The sequence below is a fragment of the Podarcis muralis genome, chromosome Z, assembly GCF_964188315.1.
Source record: "Podarcis muralis chromosome Z, rPodMur119.hap1.1, whole genome shotgun sequence".
NCBI classification, from domain to species: domain Eukaryota; kingdom Metazoa; phylum Chordata; class Lepidosauria; order Squamata; family Lacertidae; genus Podarcis; species Podarcis muralis.
The window spans coordinates 39,708,853-39,728,471 of record NC_135673.1 but is presented as its reverse complement, the minus strand read 5'-3'; the positions used below and the strand labels follow the sequence as shown (position 1 = coordinate 39,728,471).

The following is a 19,619-nucleotide window of genomic DNA, read 5'->3' as shown; positions in this document are numbered from 1 at the left end:
CCTAGAGTAGCCAGTGTTGATGTGCACCTCAGCATCACTAGCAGCAGTGGTCCATTCCTGTTCAATATAGTGCATGGATAGACCAAACCCCACATCCCCAATAATGAACAACTGGGGGAAGCAAGCAAGCCTGGAACACCCACTCAAGCAGGGGTGTAGCAGGTGAGCCTCCCCTGAAGACAGCCCATTCTTCTTGATCTGCTAAATTCAGCAGCTGAATATCCAGGATGCACTAGTCGCAGAGAGGAAGGCTGGACAGCTGAGATAGCCCAGGAGGTAGAGCATGAAGATCTTAACTCATCTACGCAGCTGCAAATAAAATGTGTTGAAAGTGCAATATACAAATGTGATACTACATGGCAAGAGCAAGCTATGCAAAATTCAATGTATTTTTCAAAATTTTTATTATTATTATTTTAAAAAAGCATCTTCACAGAGTTTTTTTTAATATGTGTGTAGATTCCACCTGAGGTTCAAGCCCCATGTTGGGCAAAGGATTCTAGCACTACAGGAGATTGGACTAGATTACTTTCATGGTCCCTCCCAACTCTACAATTCTATGATTAAGTCATTGCTTCCTGCACTGAAAGGGGTTGGACTAGATGACCCCCGTGGCCCCTTCCAACTCTACAATTCTGTGATTAAGATTCATGAAGGGGGCCAACAGGCACCCTCCCAGCTTGAAGCTCGCAAGTCATTTCAAGAGCTTCTGTTCTCCAGCAGCTCAAAAAGCCTAGATGCTACTTCTATCAACACAATATTATTATTATTATTATTATTATTATTATTATGGCTACGGAAACAACACAATGGCGACGGACACAAAGCAGTCTGGTGACTCACACAGAAGCCCAACAGGCACCCTCCCAGCTTCAGTCTGGGTTCTCTGCGGTGCAGTGTGTGCGCGTCTGGTTGTAAACACCAGAAGGCTGGTGGTTCGAAACCACCCAGGGGCACCTGTGGGCGGGATTCCCGCATATTGCAAGGGGGTTGGACTAGATGACCCTTGGGGTCCCTTCCAGCTCTTTTTTTGGTGGGGTGGGTTGTCTATCCAATCCCACTGCCCCTCCCCCCCCCCCCCGCAGCCGTTTCAGCCCCGCTTTCCTCCCAGAGCCGGCGCTCACCTGATCCTTCGAGCAAGAAGAGGACGAGGGCGCAGAAGAGAGCGCGCGGGAGGCGACCGGCGGCTGAGCGCTGCGTCTCCATGCCGGCGGCGGAGAAGCGGCTTCCTCGGAGCCGGAAGAAACGAGCGGGCAGGCGCAGGTGGCGACGGCGACCTCGATGCCAGTCACCTGAGTAGAACGAGCGAACGGGGCGGAGGAGGGAGGAGGAGGAGTCGCTGGGCGTGGCCTCGCGGCGACAGCCAATCACGATGCCGACCCCGCCCCGCCCCGCCACCGTCTTTGTGGTTCACAGCCTCAGCCGCTTCTCCGGCAACCAGCGAGGGAGGGTGACGTTGGGCTGCGCGTGATTGTTTACAGGCTGTCATCCTCTTCCCTTCCTCACTGTTGCTGTTAAGATTGTCTTTGTTTATTAAACTCCGCCTGACGGGACTCTAGGCGGCTAACTGATTAAAAAAAAGAACCGCTAACGGTTCTTAATAGAATTAAGACAGTATATACGGATATAAAATCTGTTTAAAACGTACAAATAATTACAATAAAACTAGCCCATGCATTAAGCCCTGTACCAAGCCCACCCTATCTCCTCTTCCACGTTGTTAAAAGCTTTGTTGAGGGGCTATAAAGGGGAAGGGGAAGCGCTGCAAAAATAGTAAGACACAGATCGGTTTTGTTTTAAATGATAAAGCAACAACACACACTCTTAGTTGTTACCGCTTACCTGTATTTTACACTGGAAGCGCCTGGGGGCAGGGACCTTTTCCTCTTAGGTTAGGCAAAAGAAATATTATAGGCATATTAAATACACCTAACCTCTCATTATTTTATTTAATAAAATCTGTATATCACTTGATTGTAGTAAAACCAAGTGGTTTGCAAGATATACTAAAAAGTATACACAAAAAACCCCAGTTAAAAACAAACATAATCTTTTTAAAAATAATAGCACGAGAGATTAAAGCGCATCCAGATCTACATATGAGTTGTAGACAAAAAAAGACAAGGTGTGTATGTATGTGCACTCTCTCTCTCTCTCTCTCTCTCTCTCTCTCTGTCCCTCTGTGTGTGTGTGTGTGTGTGTGTGTGTGTGTGTGTGTGTTTAATCACACTACAGTATCTGTGCTAAGTGGCTTACCAAGGCCAGAACACCTGTCATTCAGAGCTGTTTTGTGAATTTCCATAAAGTTAGCTGTGCTTATTGCAACAGAAACAACAGTCTTCAGACATATTAAAAACCAAAAAGTTTATTAAGGATGCATCCAGCACCGGATTTAAGGTTGTGCCACCCTTACTGGGCACCAAGCCGAAGGGATGCAAAATGATGACAATACAGTATTGAGAATATCCATTTTAAAAACAACTGCGCCAAAATGAATTATTGTGAAAATAAGGAATAATTAGCAGGCGTGTGCCAGATTTTGTCCTTACTCAGGGCATCACATTACCAAAGTCCTCCCCTGGGGGAATGAGATGCATAAGGGTTCGCTCAGGGACAACCTTGATGGGTGGGTAGCAAGACTTATCCGAGTCTGAATACCTGTATTCATACCTGCATTCACTTCCGTGTGTGTATGTGTCTAAAGAAATCTACTGGATCAGGCCAAAGGCCCATCTAGGCCAGCATTCTATTCTCTCAGTGGCTAACCAGATCCACACCGGAAGCCCGCAAGCGTGTACAAACATGCAGAATATGTACATATCTATATGAGAGGCCACAAGACTTTGTCAACCTACACAGGCATGCACATACAGAGGGCCTGCCACTTACACGAGGGTTCAGTTCCAGGGGTCCGCATGCAAAGGTAAAATGAGGCAAAGTCAGGAAGCCCCAGAACTGCCAACCCACCCCCTATGTGAGGCAGAAGGCTGTTAGCTATGGCAGTTTCACCAAGGCTATCCCATGACATTCCCAGAGCCATAATACGTGTATACAGGTGAAACTCGAAAAATTAGAATATCGTGGGAAAGTTCATTTATTTCAGTAATTCAACTTAAAAGGTGAAACTAACATATGAGATAGACTCATGACATGCAAAGCGAGATATGTCAAGCCTTTATTTGTTATAATTGTGATTATACAGCTGATGAAAACCCCAAATTAACAATCTCAGAAAATTAGAATATTAAATGAAATCAGCAAAACAAGGACTGGAAATAGAGCAATATTGGACCTCTGAGAAGTAGAAGCATGCATATGTACATTTTCCCCCTTCAAAATATAGTCTGGCCCCCCACATGGTCTGAGGGCCCCCTGTGGAAAAAGTTTGCTCACCCCTGAGCTAAATTCTACTCAGAACAAACCTGAGTAAGTCACGCTATTTCTAATTTGAGTGGTTCTCCTGAGTATGGCTGACACACTACACCTAAACAGCACGGTGATGACAAGAACCAACAGCGGTGTTTTGAAAGAAAGTCAACCAAACAATTAAACCAAACAAACCACAGAGAGAAAATGCTGAGTTATAAGACACATCCCGCCGCCCACTGTCCCGTCACGTGCAGCTTCTGTAATAATTGCAAATAAAGGGGCTGGTGTTGTTGTGCGGGGGTAACGAGATCGGGTGTCAACAACAGCAAAAAATAGATTTCAGGCTGCAGTTTGCAACTCACATCACGAGAAAGTGCTTCTTGTATGTGCATGTGGGTGTGGGTGTTTGCAGTGTATGTTTTGTATACAGTATTTGAAATTGTAAAGGTCGGCAGCACGGCTGATGGGCTCCGGCACTTTCGCACCCTTAGCAGATCAGGAGAGGGATGTATACAAAAAGCAGTTTATGTGAAACCTGAATTCCCAAGTGGACAGACAATGGTCTTTTGTTTTTGTGCTTTTACACACTAACAAATATGCTGTAATTTATTTTAAGTAACCCCTTTTTTGGGGGGGGATGCATTTATTTAGATACCTAGGAATTCAGGTTGTTATTATGAAACACATTTATTACATTTAGGAGTAAACAACCACCATGACAGTAAAAAGGAGAAGATGCTAATATAAATCAACAATTATATACAGTACTTAAAGTGTTCATCTATATTTTCTCTTCAAGAGTATCATGATCCTACTTTCACAGATGGAAGACCAAGGTAGAGACAAAGGGAAACTTCCAATTTGTTGGAACCACCTTTGTGGTGATAATACGGTACTTGCATAAAGGATAAAGTCCAATTTTATGCATGTTTACTGAGTAAGTCCAGCTGAGATCCATGCGGTTTACACCAAGCATATGAAAGCGGCAATCCTAAGCACACATATTTGTAAAGTCCACTGAAGTCTTATTTTGGGGGGGGGGGGCAGCACGCTCAGAAATGCATTGCAGAAGTGGAAAGAATTATCCATGCCAGGCTTGATTGGTAGCATCTAGGGATAATAATAAAATAAAATAAAATACTGATGTGGAACTGTACTGTTGCTGAAATTCTAACTTCACCAGATAGGATGCTCCTAACACTGGCTGCTCCACAGTGAAGCAGCTCTGTAAACAGGGTAAAAAAAGGTAAAGGACCCCCTGGATGGTCAAGTGCAGTCAAAGGTGACTATGGGGTTACATGCCTCTGATATTCTCTTCTTCGCCACTGGTGGTCAGTGTCTTACCATGCTTCGTGAATGTGAGGCTGTAGGCATGGAGACAGAGAGTAATCAGACGAGGCAGAGGTGTGGTGAGGGAGAGACGCTTGCTGGTTTGTGGTCCTTCCTGAAGCCTTTTATTGTGGCTTCTTGGCACACATCCCTAATTATGCTGACAGTTTCTAGGAGCACAGGTGAGAGCTGAGTGCAGGGTGGGGACCAAGCTACCCTCTAAGGAGCACCCTATGTCCCCCACCAGAACTACTCCTCCTCCCCTAACACCCCATATGCCCCTGTATTAGTATTTTAACAACTGGTGGATCACGTCACAGGAATTTTCCCTATACCAGGTCAGATTGTTTGATTATAGTACTTAATATTTGTATTGTGCTTTCAAGTGTTTAATACATTTTGTGTGCATTATGCTTGCTCCTTGCAGCAACCCTGGAAGACAATTCAGGAATATTATGTCCAAATATTACAGATGTGGGGGGTGATCAAGGCTAGTAGTATCTCATCTGACTGGCAGCAATTTTCCATCAACTCAAACAAAGGACTTTCCCACCACCTGATCATTCTAAACTTGGCTATGCTCAGTGCAATCTCTGAAGCCCCTTCAGCATCTTCTGTACCTACCTTGGATTAGTGCTGCCACCACAGCACACATTCCTGCCCCTCTCTCCCTCTCCCTCCTTGAGAATGCCACTGTGATCAATACCAAGCCCTCCCAGTCATAGTTCAGCAGCCTCAGCTTTTGCAGCTGGAGTCAGTCAGGGTCCTGTCTTCCCAGGTGGGAAGAGGCCTGCAAGGCAGGGAGCAAGTCTTCTGTCAGAGCCTGGGTGGACATTGAGGAGCTGTGGCTGGATTTTGATAAGTGTGCACCAGGAGAAGTGGGGGTTGGAGGCTGACTTGGAAGAAAGGATCAGTGAACTGAGGGGACCTGTTACAGCTAAGAGATGAGAGTCAGAGGCAGGAGAAGTTGCAGGATTGGCAGGTGAAGAACAGGTGCAGAAGGGAGAGAGAGAGAAAGGTCCAGCTGGTGTAGAGTCCAGGGCTGCCACACCTCTTCCTCCTGCTCCCACCTATCTCCCCCAGGACCAGAAGAGGATTGAAGCGGGAGGAGCAAAAGCTTGCATGCAGCTTTTTGGGGGGGGGGGGGGAGATACATAAGCTGAGAACAGGGGCGGGGCCTCTGTTGTAGAAACTGCCTCACTGTGTGCACACCTAGAAGTAACTGACAGGCATGCTACTGATGGACTTGCTTTCCCCTAACTTGTAAGTGTACGTTTGACAATAGATAAATCCTCACTCCAGACATTCCTTGTCTGTTAGCACCATAATAGACTGACTTGTGATGCACCAGGTATTTGGCAACAATCCCTACCCCCTACTTTTGCAGTGCCAGGCAAGCATCAACCCAGGTCTCCTATCAACCAATGGGCAGTATTTAACAACAACAACTGCAAATGAGACTTTGTGACTTCATTGCATGCAGTACTGTGCTACAGCCTTTAGCCATGTAAAAGGACTATAACCACCAATGGGTTCTAGCTAGTTGCCTGCAATCATTTTATTCCCTCTAGAATTTGTGATTCATGACTATGCTGAAACTCATCAGAAGTGTCATTCAGAACCACTTTCCAGTCGACTTGATCCTCTTAGGAGGCAAGGTCTGCCTTTCAGGATGATTACCAAGCTGCTAGGCTTTGCTCAGCTCTGTGACCTCAATACTCCAAGCCAGCTGGTGTCACAAAAGACTGCTGCTGGTGGTTTCTGTTAATTTCTCCTGCACATAAGTCGGGGGGGGGGGGAGTGGCAAGCATCCTCTGTTCAACCACACAAGAGGGCATTAAACAGAACAAATAAAACAACTAGTCAATGGGCAGAGACCTGGTGTCATGGACTGCATGTCCCATTTCCTTAAAAGGAAAGAAAAAAGCTCAACAACTTTGACTGCCCCCCCTTAACAAAAATCCTGGTGATGCCCATGGTGGACTGCCTGGATGCAGAGGAGTGGTGGGAGGCAGGGGAAGAAGGCTCAGAGCCAGGGGAGTGAGGTGGGAAGATCAGTGATCAGAGGGAGAAGAGGGAGCAGATGGGAGGAAGTGCCATAACCTGAAGAGGCAACAGGGTTTAGTGAAGAGGAAGAGACTGGGGCACAGAGGGGTTCAGAGGCAGGTGGTGTGGGGCCAACAGGCAGAGTGGAGGCGGGTTGCTGAAGAAGTCAGGGAATCTCATCCTAATGCAACCAGCTCCTCTCTCCCCCCCCCCCCCCCGGTCTCTCAGAACATGCAGAGAAATGAAGAGGGTGGTGCAAGAGGGACCAGGTGAAGGAGCATTAGAAGCCAGGGACCTTCAGTCCTCGCATCTGCCTCACTGGGGAAAGACCTACTGATAAAAGTTGCTGTTATCACTGCATTGTTTTGATTTCTTTGAATAATGCAGGGGTTGGCAAGGTTTACCTTGCCCGGACCAGTTCACTTCAGCAGTCTGCTCCGTGGGCTGGATTGTGAGCGTGCACGTCTGCGATTTCTGGCGCCGCAGAAGCAAGTCCCCATGCTGTGCCAGTTTAGCACAGCGCGCAGGGACTCGCCAAGCGGGTAGCTCAGGGCCGGTTAAACAACTCCTGTGGGCCGTTTGTGGTTCATGGGCCTTAAGTTGCCGACCCCTGGAATAATCAATTAGCTTCACCAACACTGGGTGTTTTACTGCTGACCTGCCCAATTGTGGCTTCTGACACCTGGAGGATCACATTTGGCCCCTGGGCTTAACAAATCTTGGCTAGGTCAGCAGTTGTTGGCCCATATGGCTGGCTAACTTTAAGCAGGTGGGTGACGATGGAACCAGGTTTTTCCTGGCACAGGGATCTGTGCAGCTTTTGAAAGTTCATTTAAGTCTTCTCTGTATGTTACATCCAAAATACACAATGAGTGCATACTATCCCGGGACAAGGAGCCCAGGTCATTTGCTTTACCCACATTCATTGATTTCAATCTGCAGTTGATCTTCCTGGAAATACAAAGGAACCAGCCTCAGGGGGTTCTTATAGACATAGGGAACCAACCCCATGTCTCTTCTGTCATCTAAGAATTACTATTATAATGGCTAGAAATGCTATGTGAAAATGCTATTTTATTGGGCTTTTGGCCTTGAAAACAGCTGTATCTAAAATCAAATTAAGTTTAGCCAGATGTTTACCCACACTAAAGCAACCTTCTTAAGAACCACCAAGGAGTGGGCAAGCAGGCCTAAAGACAGCATCAATGTGGTATGCACACCTGCACAATGGCACTGCAACAGTTTTTGGTACAGACCTCCTTGTGTCCAGCAGCCAAGAAAGGAGGCAATTTTACAAGGCTGTATAAGTTCAAAGAATAAGACAAAAACTTGAGTCGCGTGTGCATGGCACTTGTGCATGGCACAAGCAACTCTGGAATGTGAGTGCCCCCCCTTTCCAATTCCTTCTGCAACAAAGCTGTCTGACATTTCTTCCCAAAGTGGTAAACTACAGTTGACCCTTCCCCTTGAAACTAGTATCAAATTTTGGCTTGCAATTCTGGTTTGGTGGGAAGGAAGCACAAACCATAATTTGGTAGCTTGGATTGAGCAGCAAACTATGGTTTGCTCTGAAGAGGGAAGTACAGGGGAAGAGGGCAGGAAAGTGTGCATGAAGCTGAAACTTACATGTAATGCCAAACTAGTTTAAGTGCTTTCTTTGGGTTGGTTCAGGTGCAACTTTTTTGGCTGTGAGAATTCTTATGAATTTGTAAGCGGTCAAGAGAAAACAACACATTTAACACTCCCAAACGTTCCACACCACATGACAAAATGAAGAGTTTAGCAACACAAAACTGTTTATTATTTATTAAATGACACAAAATACCTAGATAACAGACTCACTCTTTTTAAAGGACACATATTTACATTATTTACCAAAGGAAAGACTTGCTGTACCCATCCACTGACTTTGAAATTTTCACTCTTTTTTTTTTGCACTGAAGGATGCAATGCCCTATTTGCAGACCTGTGTATGTAGAACATTTTTTTTGAAGGAACAGGTTATTTCTCCCTCCCACAAATGTGTGCCTCCTCCCACAACCCAACTCCAAAGGTATTCTTCTGAATAACTTCTTTATACAAAAAGTATATTACATTTTTGAATGCTGCTGTACTCTTAGAACTTTGTTTTAAAGGAGGAAATGCTCAAAAATGAAAGTGATACTTTAAGAATGCACAAAACCAAAAACATTTTGACTTAAAAAGAAAGTTACGACAGATGCTCTGCTTTGGAAAAGTTAAGAGACCAGGACACACATATATATACACACAAACAGAAAAATAAGCATCTGAAAGAGATCAGGAAAGTAAAACCATAGCTAACGTAAGTTTTTTTAAATTCTACTTTTTAAAAAGTTTACCATATATACTTTGGCACCTTTTTGTAAGCTAGAGAACAAAACAATCTTTACAACACATTTGCCATTAGTTTTGAAACAAAATGGTCACGGTTTTCTTTAACATGTATTTAAATCAGAAAGAAAGAAAAAAACAATTCATTTTGTAGGGTATAAAGTTTTTGTTTTTTTTACAAATCCCCCAAACAAAAATATTTGTCAGAATAAATTTGCAGTTTTTAAAAGAAATGCAACTGCTTTGAACTGCACACAACAGAGGAAGATCTGAAAATGTCTGGCCAGACAGACTGTTTGGGTCACAGTCTAACCCCACTGCAAGAAAATGTATTTATATATATCTATTATAAATATCTTTATGGCTCAATAAAGCAGGCACATGATTCCAGCAAAAAACAGGAAAAAGAAAAAAGTTGCTGGAGAATATGGCTGGAAAGTAGTTTTGCCATAGCTCAATATCAATTACAGGAAGATAGGGAAAGTGACTTAGTAATTTAGTAATGCTCATTGGGGGGAAAAATGTGAAGCAAAGGCATAGTTTGTTAGTTTTCTTATTTGTTCATATTTTAACACACTGCTTCTGGAAAATGTTTTTTGCAGAAATGTGACAATTGAATGGATCACAATCACAATTTTGGGCACATTTCAGAATAGGATTAAGGTGCAGTTTCCAAAGAACTTACCCCAGATAAGAGTTTGCTCTAGTTGAAATTCATCTTTTAAAAGGAATTATTTCCTTCCCCAAAAGGCATTCAAATCACAAATTTGTATCAGGCACACCAAATTGTACAGCAGCTTTCATTTCCATCCACCCCCCATTGTGAACTCCTCCTAAGTTTATTTTCTATAAATAATGCTCATTCTGGGGGACACTTTTGAGAAACATCACATATAAGTGGAGCAAGTATGGCAACAGCAGAAGAGGCATCCTGCAGCTGACGCAGAACAATCTTTAAAAGCACATCCTGTGATGAATTCTTAGTTACCGTCTCCCCAAGATTTCCCAAACCTCACTTGATCTAGCAATATTACTCTGTAAATGGCAGGCTCTCATACTTGAAATGGGTCTGTTTTGCTGCAAGCATTGCCCTTTCCTAGGTGACCAGGGCAGAATCTGAAGATAAGCCATCAAAAGATTTTCTGGCTTAAGTAGTTGTGGGGAGCTTTGGGAAGTCAGCTCTGGTGAGCTGTAACTGTTATCAATACTGTGTCATGCTCAGTATAGAATCGCTCAGCTTTTGTTAAACAGGAGCACTCCCAACAGAAGCCTGAAGAGAAACCATGAGAACAAAAACAAATTTAACAAACAACATTCAGAAAAGTTGAGCTTCAAAAACAATGTAACACACAAAAGAAGGTCGAGGATATGATTATTCCCCCACCCCTGCAGCCAAGCTAATGTTGACCCATTCGTGGGTATAAAGGTTTTTTTGGAGGGGTGAAGGTTGTTCCAAAGTCAGAAAGAGGCTTCAATGCCCTTGTTGCCTTTCCCAACTTCCTGGTATCTTCTGAGGGTTGTGCAATACTTGAAGACTAGCTTTCTAGATTCTTTGCAGCTATACAGTTAAGGAGAGCCTGGGAAGCCTGGCAGATTGATTCAAGGCACAATGCAACTGACATTAGATGCATCTCTACAAAAAAGCCATCTAGATTCCTGGCCCAATAGGAAGCCCCATAGGATTCTGCAAAGGATGAAACCCCCTGCTTTTTGTTCTTGTAGTGCTTACGTAAAGACAGAGGGAATCCCAAACCAACAACTGTGGTATTATTAATTTCTGAGTACACAGTGTTAACATTTTCTTCTTTGCAATACTAAAAAAATGTATTTTACAAATACTAAAATACATTAATAATGTTTTTTATTTGTTTGAAGGCAACGAGCAAAGGGAGCATCAGTAGTTTTAACCCCTGCACTTCCAAGGTTGCACAAATCCAAGCATGGGGGTGCCACAACAACGAACAGTATCAGCCTTACAAGTGCATTCACAGGAGTGTAATTTTATTTCCAAAGAAATAAAAACTTGGGTGAACATGAGATTGGCCTTTGTTATTCAGAGTGATAGTGAAATCAATACTTTGGCTGTTTATTATCAAACCCTTAAAAAGGGCTTCCCTTTAGACCAAGGACCCAATGGAACCACAAAGACCAGATACTTCCATACAGTTTTCTGCACACCATACTGAATATCATGCGAAGAGTTCAACAGCATTCTTCTGAAAATGTAAATACCAAAATGGGCATGTGAAAATCAATTGAAATGCCCACTCTACTATACCCCCACCCCACCCCTTGTGTTGCTTCCATTCAGCCACTGGTAGTAGAAAAAGTTAATTTAATGGGATCAACATGTTTGCTTATCCATCAGCAACCAAGTAGAACATCAAGTGTGCAGAAAAGGAAAGAAAGAAAGAAAGGCCCATTGTGTGTTTATGCAATGTAGTTGTACTGGTTCGGGTTCTCCTTGTCTCTTTCCATGTAGTCTCTGTCAATCAACGACTCTATTCTCTTCTTAAGGTCCGCAGGCTGTGAAAGCAATTCAGGAAGTCAGCAACCATCTTTTAATCATGGTAGTATTAAAATATGTATATAATGATCATTCAGTTTTTACATATTAGTGTACTAATTCAATTCCTTCACATGGGTGCAATGGTTTATAAACAGAAAGAAATTAAGATTCACAACACAGGGGGACTTTGGACATGCACTTTACTGCATCTACAAAATCTTCCTATTTTAATAACACATAGCATATAGGCATATGTTCTGAGTGCTGAAAGCTCACAGCCTTCCTAACTTATCCTATACTGGAATTCTTTATCATTTGCTGACTAAATCTTCTGGTTTTGCTATACTAAAGGTAAAGGTAAAGCGACCCCTGACCATTAGGTCCAGTCATGGACAACTCTGGGGTTGTGGCACTCATCTCGCTTTATTGGCCGAGGGAACTGGCGTACAGCTTTCGGGTCATGTGGCCAGCATGACTAAGCCGCTTCTGGCGAACCAGAGCAGCGCATGGAAACGCCGTTTACCTTCCCGCTGGAGTGGTACCTATTTATCTTCTTGCACTTTGTGCTTTCGAACTGCTCGGTTGGCAGGAGCAGGGACCGAGCAACGGGAGCTCACCATGTTGTGGGGATTCGAACCGCCGACCTTTTGATTGACAAGCCCTAGGCTCTGTGGTTTAACCCACAGCGCCACCGGCATCCCTTTTTGCTACACTGGACATTCTCAAAAACAAAACTATTTTTCACTTGAAAGTTCTGTAACAAGCAGAGAATTTTCAGGACTAATTTTGCTGCCAATAGTTTAAGAAAGAACACCCATACTCTACCTTTACTGGGAATTTAAGCTGGTTGTATACTTCAGACACGAGCAGATTGTGGCTCAAAGTCTTGCGCATTTTCATGATTCTCACAATTGCAGCATCAATTTGGTACTGACGATCCTGAAAGACTCTCTCTGTAGTGCTTGCTTGTTCTTCCACCTACAGGAGCAGGACATTTGGAAAAGAAAGCATATCAGAAATGGAGAAAGTTTTTACTATGTCAACTCTAAAGTGAATGGATTAATTTAAATCAGCCATTAATTTGGGATGGGTAGATGAAATTACATTGGTGTTCCACGAGGTACTACTTCCGATAAGAAAGGCCACCCCCCTAAACCTGAGTATCCTAAATATATCTTTGTATTCTAAGCCACCTGCTTCTACACAAGCCATCTCTGTTCATCAAGTTAATTATTTGGGTGTCGCCATTTAGAAGTCAGGCAGGCAGGCAGGCAGGCAGGCAAGCAATGACTAATAATTAGGATCTCTCAGGAGGAGAATCCTGCCTTTGAAATACTTTCCCATAACTGTATATGCCTACTATTCTGCATTTTAAGCACCAGTTTGAAAAGCTGTTATTTGTTCAGGCCTTTGCAATAGTATTTAAAGGCTGGTTATTGTATATCTGGCTAAGAACAAACAGGAGTCCTGCTAGATCATACCCAAGGTCTAGCTGACCCAGCAATCTGTTCTTGCAGTGGTGAACTGGACACCATTGAGAAGCTTATAGCAGGGCATGAGCACAACAGCCCTTGGCCATTCATAGTCCAACATCTGGTGTTCAGTAGCATCCTCTCTACAATACTGGAACAGGTACATGGCCATCATTACTAGTAGCCATTGATAACCTATTCCTCCATTGATTTGTCTAACCCCTCTTTAAAGCCATCCAAACTGGTGACTACCGTTACATTGATTCAAATGTTTTAGTGTTTTATGACTTCTATAGCTTTAAAAAAACAACAACTGCCCTGTTTGCTTTCATTTTTAAATGGTAAAGCTGCATGGAAAGTGATTTTTTTTTTTTTTTAACATTAAATAAATATTAAGTCTTTTTGCTGGGGTGCGGGCAGTGTCAATGAGAAGAATGCACATTTTGTAACACCAACAGCAACTGAAAAACTGTGTGGGGTGTAAGACCTGGTGGATCAGAGGAAGCTCTGATTTAAACATTTGCGATGAAACATGATTTCCACCCTCTTCTTCCTGGTCATCTTTTAGAGGGCGTTTAGCGGCAGGAAGGAAATGGAAATAAACCAGTACAGTGGTACCTCTGGTTGCGGACGGGATCCGTTCCAGAACTCTGGTCAGGCCCCAAGGTTTCCGCAGCTGGAGGGACCACTTCTGCACAGGCGTGGCGGCAAACCACTTCTACGCATGCGAGAAACACTTCCAGGTTTGCCGCTTTCGCAACCTCAAGTTCACGTTAGCTGAGGGTAATGTAAGCCGAGGTGCTACTGTATATTATAAGAATAAGCTATAGCTAGCAAGCCACCCAGCAAGGAACTGATGGCAATGAATAATTCAACCAGTAAGCATGCAATGTAAATAGATGCTTTGCCAAACACTAGGAAAATGAAAATCTAATTTAATGTAAAAGACAGCTTTCGTTTGTAATGAGTCAAGAGCAAGTGTCTTAATGTCCCAAGCTCAGAAAAAAGAAGTTTGTGTAACCCCTCCCTCTGGCATATCAAATAGCTCCTGATGACTCCAGCAGCATAAATGGAAAGCTGGAGTCAACACAGCTGCTACTGATCTGCTTCTGGGTGATTTAGGCCACTGATCAGGCGACCAGAAAACATATGTGAGTAATCTGAAGGGGGTTGGGGGAAACAGGTACCGTTTCTTTCATCTGGATCTGATTGATTTTTATCCTGAATAGCTTATGCCTGAAGTCATCATTGCAGGTAAATTTGTCACCATCTTCCACATCTTTGCCTTTGGGGCTTTTTGTTAGCACTCTGGCCTTGCCACAGGCTAGTGACTGGAGGGTTCGTCGGAGCTCTCCATCCTCTAGAATAGAAAGGAGATGGTTTAGTTTTTTAGTCACTAGTACTCAGAAACAACAAGGAGCATCCAATACTAACCTATTCCAGTAGCTTGTTTTATCTCCTCTAAACTGAATTCTTCACCTTCGTTAAACATAAGCAGCACTAAAGTCTGGAATAATGAAACCTGCAGCTCCTTTTTCCCCTGTCAGAAAAAAAGAATGATAAAAACATTTCTGCATTTCCTTAGAAAACTTAAGAAATTTGTTTAATGATAGTTCTATATGCATGCAGAGGGAAGTCCTACAGCTTGCAGAAATAACATCCATTCTGCAGAAAAGGAAATATTATCCACATGACAACTGTGTTGTCTTTAGAGCAGAGTACTTAATGCCCTATGAAGACATAATGTGTAACTATGGTTTGCCTTCCTTAAATATGTATCTGAAACACTTAGACCAGTTTAGGATTGGCTATGAATGTGGTTGTGAAATTGCAGACAGTATGAATTAACAATGCTGAAATCTATACCGAGCAAACCCTCGTTAGGACAGTTTTCCCGATTCTCCAGCTATTATGTTTCTCTGTTTCCCTGTTTCCAGGCTTAATTCAAAGTGCTGGTTTCAACCTAATAAAATCCTTTTACAACTTGGAAACCAATACAAGTCTATGCTCATCCAGGGTTCAACCCCCCACAAATATATTTATACTTATATTTGGGGGGGGGGGGAATGACCCTAACTCAATACTTTTGATGGATCATGGAAAGCCTTGTTCTTGTGGGTATTCACCAAAAGATGGGCATTTCATCCAATGATGGCACAGGATGTTGGTGGCAGAACTGATGAAGAAACGAAAGCACATTAAATGAAATAAGGCAGAAATGGTTCAATAAAGCTGAACAAAAGCCAGAAGCCAATTTTAAAAAATGGGATTGATCACTTAAAAAGACCTGTTACATTCCACATTTACTAAATGACTTCAATGAGTGATTAACACTATACTGGTAAGAAAACATTACCTCTTTAAATTCTGCTTTGAGTACACAGTGTCCTAATGTTGATTGCCACTGAAGTTTTCTGCCACTGTGCTTTCCCAGATAAAATGTCTTGAATATCTCTTGCAGTTTCACCATCTGAAGAGAAGAGAAATATGAGCTTAAAGTTGAAATGATCAACTACTATTTCCTTATTTCTGCCCTCCCCACCCCTCCACTTTTTGACTGCTTATCTGAAAAGCCTCTGTCACTATTATATTTGTACCACGAAACTTTATACTCAAGTCATTTTAATACTAGCATTTTATAACCAAAAGGGTTTAAGATTAGAATTAGTTTCTAATTTTCAATTAAGGACTGCTATTTTCAACTAAGTGAATCTTTATTGTGCCACAGCTTCTTAAGAGAATTATTTAATAAAGTCACCTCTATCCCAAATTGTTTAAATATAATTTTTTTAAAAAAGTGCAAGAAGCTTCAACTCTTCTCGAAGTTTTGTATATTTATTTTTGCTGCTACAAAGGGAGAGGCTCCCAAATTACTTACTTAACCTATTTAATTTAAATAATCACCCCTCAAAATATCCAATCTAAAGCTTGATGCAATTTCAGACATTTCTTGGCCATCTTCCAGCTTTCTAATTATTAGGTAACTAATGTTTAATTTTAACTTAACTTAAACAAAGTTTATAGTCATCAGCATCAAAGAAGGGCAATAAATTTATTTGATTTTGGAAGTGTTTATCAGCTATCTTACCTCTGGTGGCAAGTGCACCTCCATAGGCACATAGGTTGGCCAATAACCCATAGTCAAGATGTTCACGGTGAGTTCAATGTTACCAGGTACATTCTGATTTTGCATATACTACAACAGAATCAAATGGACAGAATTGCCATAGAGAACTACAAACAAGCTACAGGCATTATTAGCCATTCACCCACTCCATATTTAGATCCTATCCTTTCTCCAAGGAGCTCAGAGTGGCAGAAATCAACTCCCACCTCCCCAATCACCTTCAAACTAACAGAGATGGAAACTGGGTATAGGCCACCCTGTAAATTTCATGAAATTGAAACCCAGATTTTTCAAGCTGAATTTCCTTATCTACTGCTACATCATACTAGCTCCAACAAAAAACAAAAATCCTTAACAGCATTACAAATTTGGCATGCAGAAGCCAAAATGTGTTGATGGAACTAAAGTATGCGTAGTTCAGTTGGTAGAGCATGAGACTCTTAATCCCAGGATTGTGCGTTCAAGTCCCACATTGGGCAAAAGATTCCTGGATTGAAGGGGGGTTGGACTAGATGACCCTTGTGGCCCCTTCCATCTCTACAATTCTATGAGAGGCAGGTATGCGTGTTGTGAGAAAGCAAAGCAAGAGGGAGTCCTTGCAATGTCCTTTTCAGATGTAACTGAACACAAGCAGATAATGATGAAATAAGGATGGCCACTTTGTACCCATACCTGCTTAAACTGTATCATGATGTCTTTAGAAAGCTCCATGTCTTTAAACATTCCTTCAAGTTTACTGGTGAAAGCAGCTCCACATTCTACAAAAGGACAGTTGTGTATTGAAGTTGCAGTTAGGAATTTTGTCACTGTCAACAAGTGACTAAGAGCACATCATTAACAAGAGGGCAGAGATATATTTTCTGTTTCAGTTCAAGTTGAAGATTAGGGCAGTATTGCAGTGCTGCTCAGGAGTGGCTGGTTTGGTGGCCGCTGTTGCAGATTGGTTCTGCTGGTGTTCCCTCAATACTCTGTCCTAGTAAAGCAGCAGTGACACTTTCTTTCAGGAATCCTTCACACATGACATTGTTTTTCTATACAGTGGTACCTCGGGTTACATACGGTTCAGGTTATATACACTTCAGGTTACAGACCCCGGTAACCCAGAAATAGTACCTCGGGTTATGAACTTTGCTTCAGGATGAGAACAGAAATTGTGCTCCAGGGGCGTGGCGGCAGCGCAATGCCCCGTTAGCTAAAGTGGTACTTCAGGTTAAGAACAGTTTCAGGTTAAGAACGGACCTCCGGAATAAATTAAGTACTTAACCTGAGGTACCACTGTACAGGAATACGCTCTGTGCAGGAAAAAGGTATGCACATCACAACGGCTAAAGAATACTCAAGTGACTTATTGTACAAAAACATTCATTGGGGATTTCCTATGAAAAGTATACACAGAAGAAATTAGCAGAGGATAAAACAAAAAAAACCTTACCATGTTTGAGCTTGGAAAGCATAGATTTTTCAGCATCGACTGATGCACTTTTGCCGACTAATAGCCGCTTTGCTAAATCTTTTTTGTAAAAGGCCTCAAAAACATCTTTTCCTGTAGAAGAGAAGCAGATTTAAAGCTCCTTTCCAAGTACATGTTCTCTAGAGGGGAACCCTGAAGCTCCCCTCATTCCAAACAGGTCTAGGGGCTTGATAGATTATTTTGAGATGGCAGAGAGATTCAGTGGAAGGTTTGACCCAACCTTCTTATTATTTCCTCAGGGTGGCTCTATGCTAGAACCAGTTGCTATCTATGCATTCCGACCCACCAAATTTAACAACACAAATAGTTTACAGATTCATTTTAAAAAATCAATGTGCGTAGTTCCTGTGGGTTAAGGCAATGAACCTGAGTTATGCAATCTTGAGTATTTAATTAACTCTGATTCCTGCAGACCTAAACCCCAAAACAAGCTGGGAGAATAACAGTCTTATTCTCATTCATTAAGTCTTATTCAGTCAGCATTATTGGGCCTATATTTTTTGCTGATATGCATGGGTGCCTAATGTAAAGAAGAAGACCAGGTCTTACCATAAATAAACCTAAATATAATCATAATTTTATCCAACATCTTTTCGAGCTCTTCATCAGTAGCCTCTTTGTTACCTGCACGAAGCTTTGAATCCACATACTTAGCTGAAGAAACACAAAACCAAAAAGGAAGAGATAGATCTGAGTAGGAACTCCTAAATCAAGTCTTAGTTTATTCTTGACTAGGCTAGTGTTCTATAACCTCTACTGGCTCACTGTCAGTTCTAACAGAAGTGTCATGCCAGCAACAGCCTTAGCATATACCAAATGTGACATCACTGTGGAAAGCAAAAGGGAACTAAAAACTCTGAGCATTCAAAACCACCATCTTCTCCAGCCTACCTTGCTGCTCCTAAGTACAGTGGCACCTCTGGATGCGAACAGGATCCGTTCCGGAGCCCCGTTTGCATCCTGAGCAGAATGCAACCCACGTCTGCATGGGTCGTCTGTGCATGAGCGAGCGGCAAAACCCAGAATTAGCCCGTTCCATTACTTCCAGGTCACCGCGGAATGCAACCCGAAAATGCTCAACCTGGAGCTACTTTAACCCGAGGTATGACTGTATGACCAATTCTTAAATATCAGGTCTGATTGGAAGTCAGCCCTCTTATTCCCTCTCACAGCCAAGGGGCTGCAAAGCTCCATCAGAGGAACTAGACTGACCGAGAACCAAACTCAGAAATACAACCTTGCACAAGGTATCTGCTAGCTATAATAAGTATTTCACTAGACTATAATTGTGCCAGCTGTGATTACATGAATGTTTCCAGGAGTACTGGAGTTGCTGTCCAAGTTGGTTGCTGTCTTCTATCACTTGCCTTTTCTCCAAACTAAAGAGCCCCAAATGTTGTAATCTTTTCTCAAAGGGGAGTTACTTCATCCCCTTGATCATCTTGGTCACCCTTTTCTGAACCCTTTCCAGTTTCACAATATCCTTTTTGAGGCAAGGGAATGAGAATTGTACAGGGCATTCCAAGTGCGGTTGCTCCATATATTTGTGTAACGGCACTATAGTATTAGCAGCAGCTTTGTTTTGGATGCCTGATGATTACTAGCATGCAATTCATCTTTTTTACATGGTTCAGCATCTTCACTGAGCTTTCCACTACCATCTTGAGACTATTATTAGTAGGAGTCTTAATAAGTTGAAATAACAAGAAGAAGAAAAAGAAGAACTACCACCTATAAGCTCAGCTGGTTTATTTGGTCTTTTGTTGATGAAGGTCTCAAAGGCTTCTTTCATGGCATTAACAAACTTCTCGTTCTTCAAAAAGCAAATGTCAATTATATGATCAACTTTATCCTTGAAGTCTAGTAGCTCTTGTACCATGGTTTTGTCTTTTTCTGGATTGATTACTATGGTGCTGCCGAATGCCTGCGAAGGAGGAAAGTTAT

The 19,619-nt window shown here is 42.5% G+C and overlaps 2 protein-coding genes across 5 annotated transcripts in view; both read right to left on the bottom strand.

The window, feature by feature from the left end:
- LAMP2 (lysosomal associated membrane protein 2) overlaps positions 1 to 1,330 on the bottom strand; it is a 30,030-nt gene extending 28,700 nt beyond the window's left edge. For 2 of the 3 annotated variants that reach the window (XM_028714526.2, XM_028714525.2), the window contains exon 1: positions 1,125 to 1,330. In XM_028714526.2, coding sequence (XP_028570359.2) covers positions 1,125 to 1,206 — 82 coding nt within the window. In that variant the 5' untranslated portion in view covers positions 1,207 to 1,330. The remainder of the gene's footprint in view (positions 1 to 1,124) is intronic. The other variant, XM_028714524.2, reaches the window with a different exon arrangement.
- Positions 1,331 to 8,522: 7,192 nt separating this feature from the next.
- The window catches only part of CUL4B (cullin 4B), a 32,699-nt gene continuing 21,602 nt past the window's right edge, over positions 8,523 to 19,619 (bottom strand). The window contains exons 12-21 of one of the 2 annotated variants that reach the window (XM_028714303.2): positions 19,407 to 19,599; positions 18,225 to 18,329; positions 17,637 to 17,747; positions 16,877 to 16,962; positions 16,166 to 16,273; positions 15,434 to 15,547; positions 14,512 to 14,617; positions 14,265 to 14,437; positions 12,431 to 12,583; positions 8,523 to 11,622 (exon numbers count right to left, since the gene is read on the bottom strand). In XM_028714303.2, coding sequence (XP_028570136.2) covers positions 11,527 to 11,622; positions 12,431 to 12,583; positions 14,265 to 14,437; positions 14,512 to 14,617; positions 15,434 to 15,547; positions 16,166 to 16,273; positions 16,877 to 16,962; positions 17,637 to 17,747; positions 18,225 to 18,329; positions 19,407 to 19,599 — 1,245 coding nt within the window. In that variant the 3' untranslated portion in view covers positions 8,523 to 11,526. The remainder of the gene's footprint in view (positions 11,623 to 12,430; positions 12,584 to 14,264; positions 14,438 to 14,511; positions 14,618 to 15,433; positions 15,548 to 16,165; positions 16,274 to 16,876; positions 16,963 to 17,636; positions 17,748 to 18,224; positions 18,330 to 19,406; positions 19,600 to 19,619) is intronic. The other variant, XM_028714304.2, reaches the window with a different exon arrangement.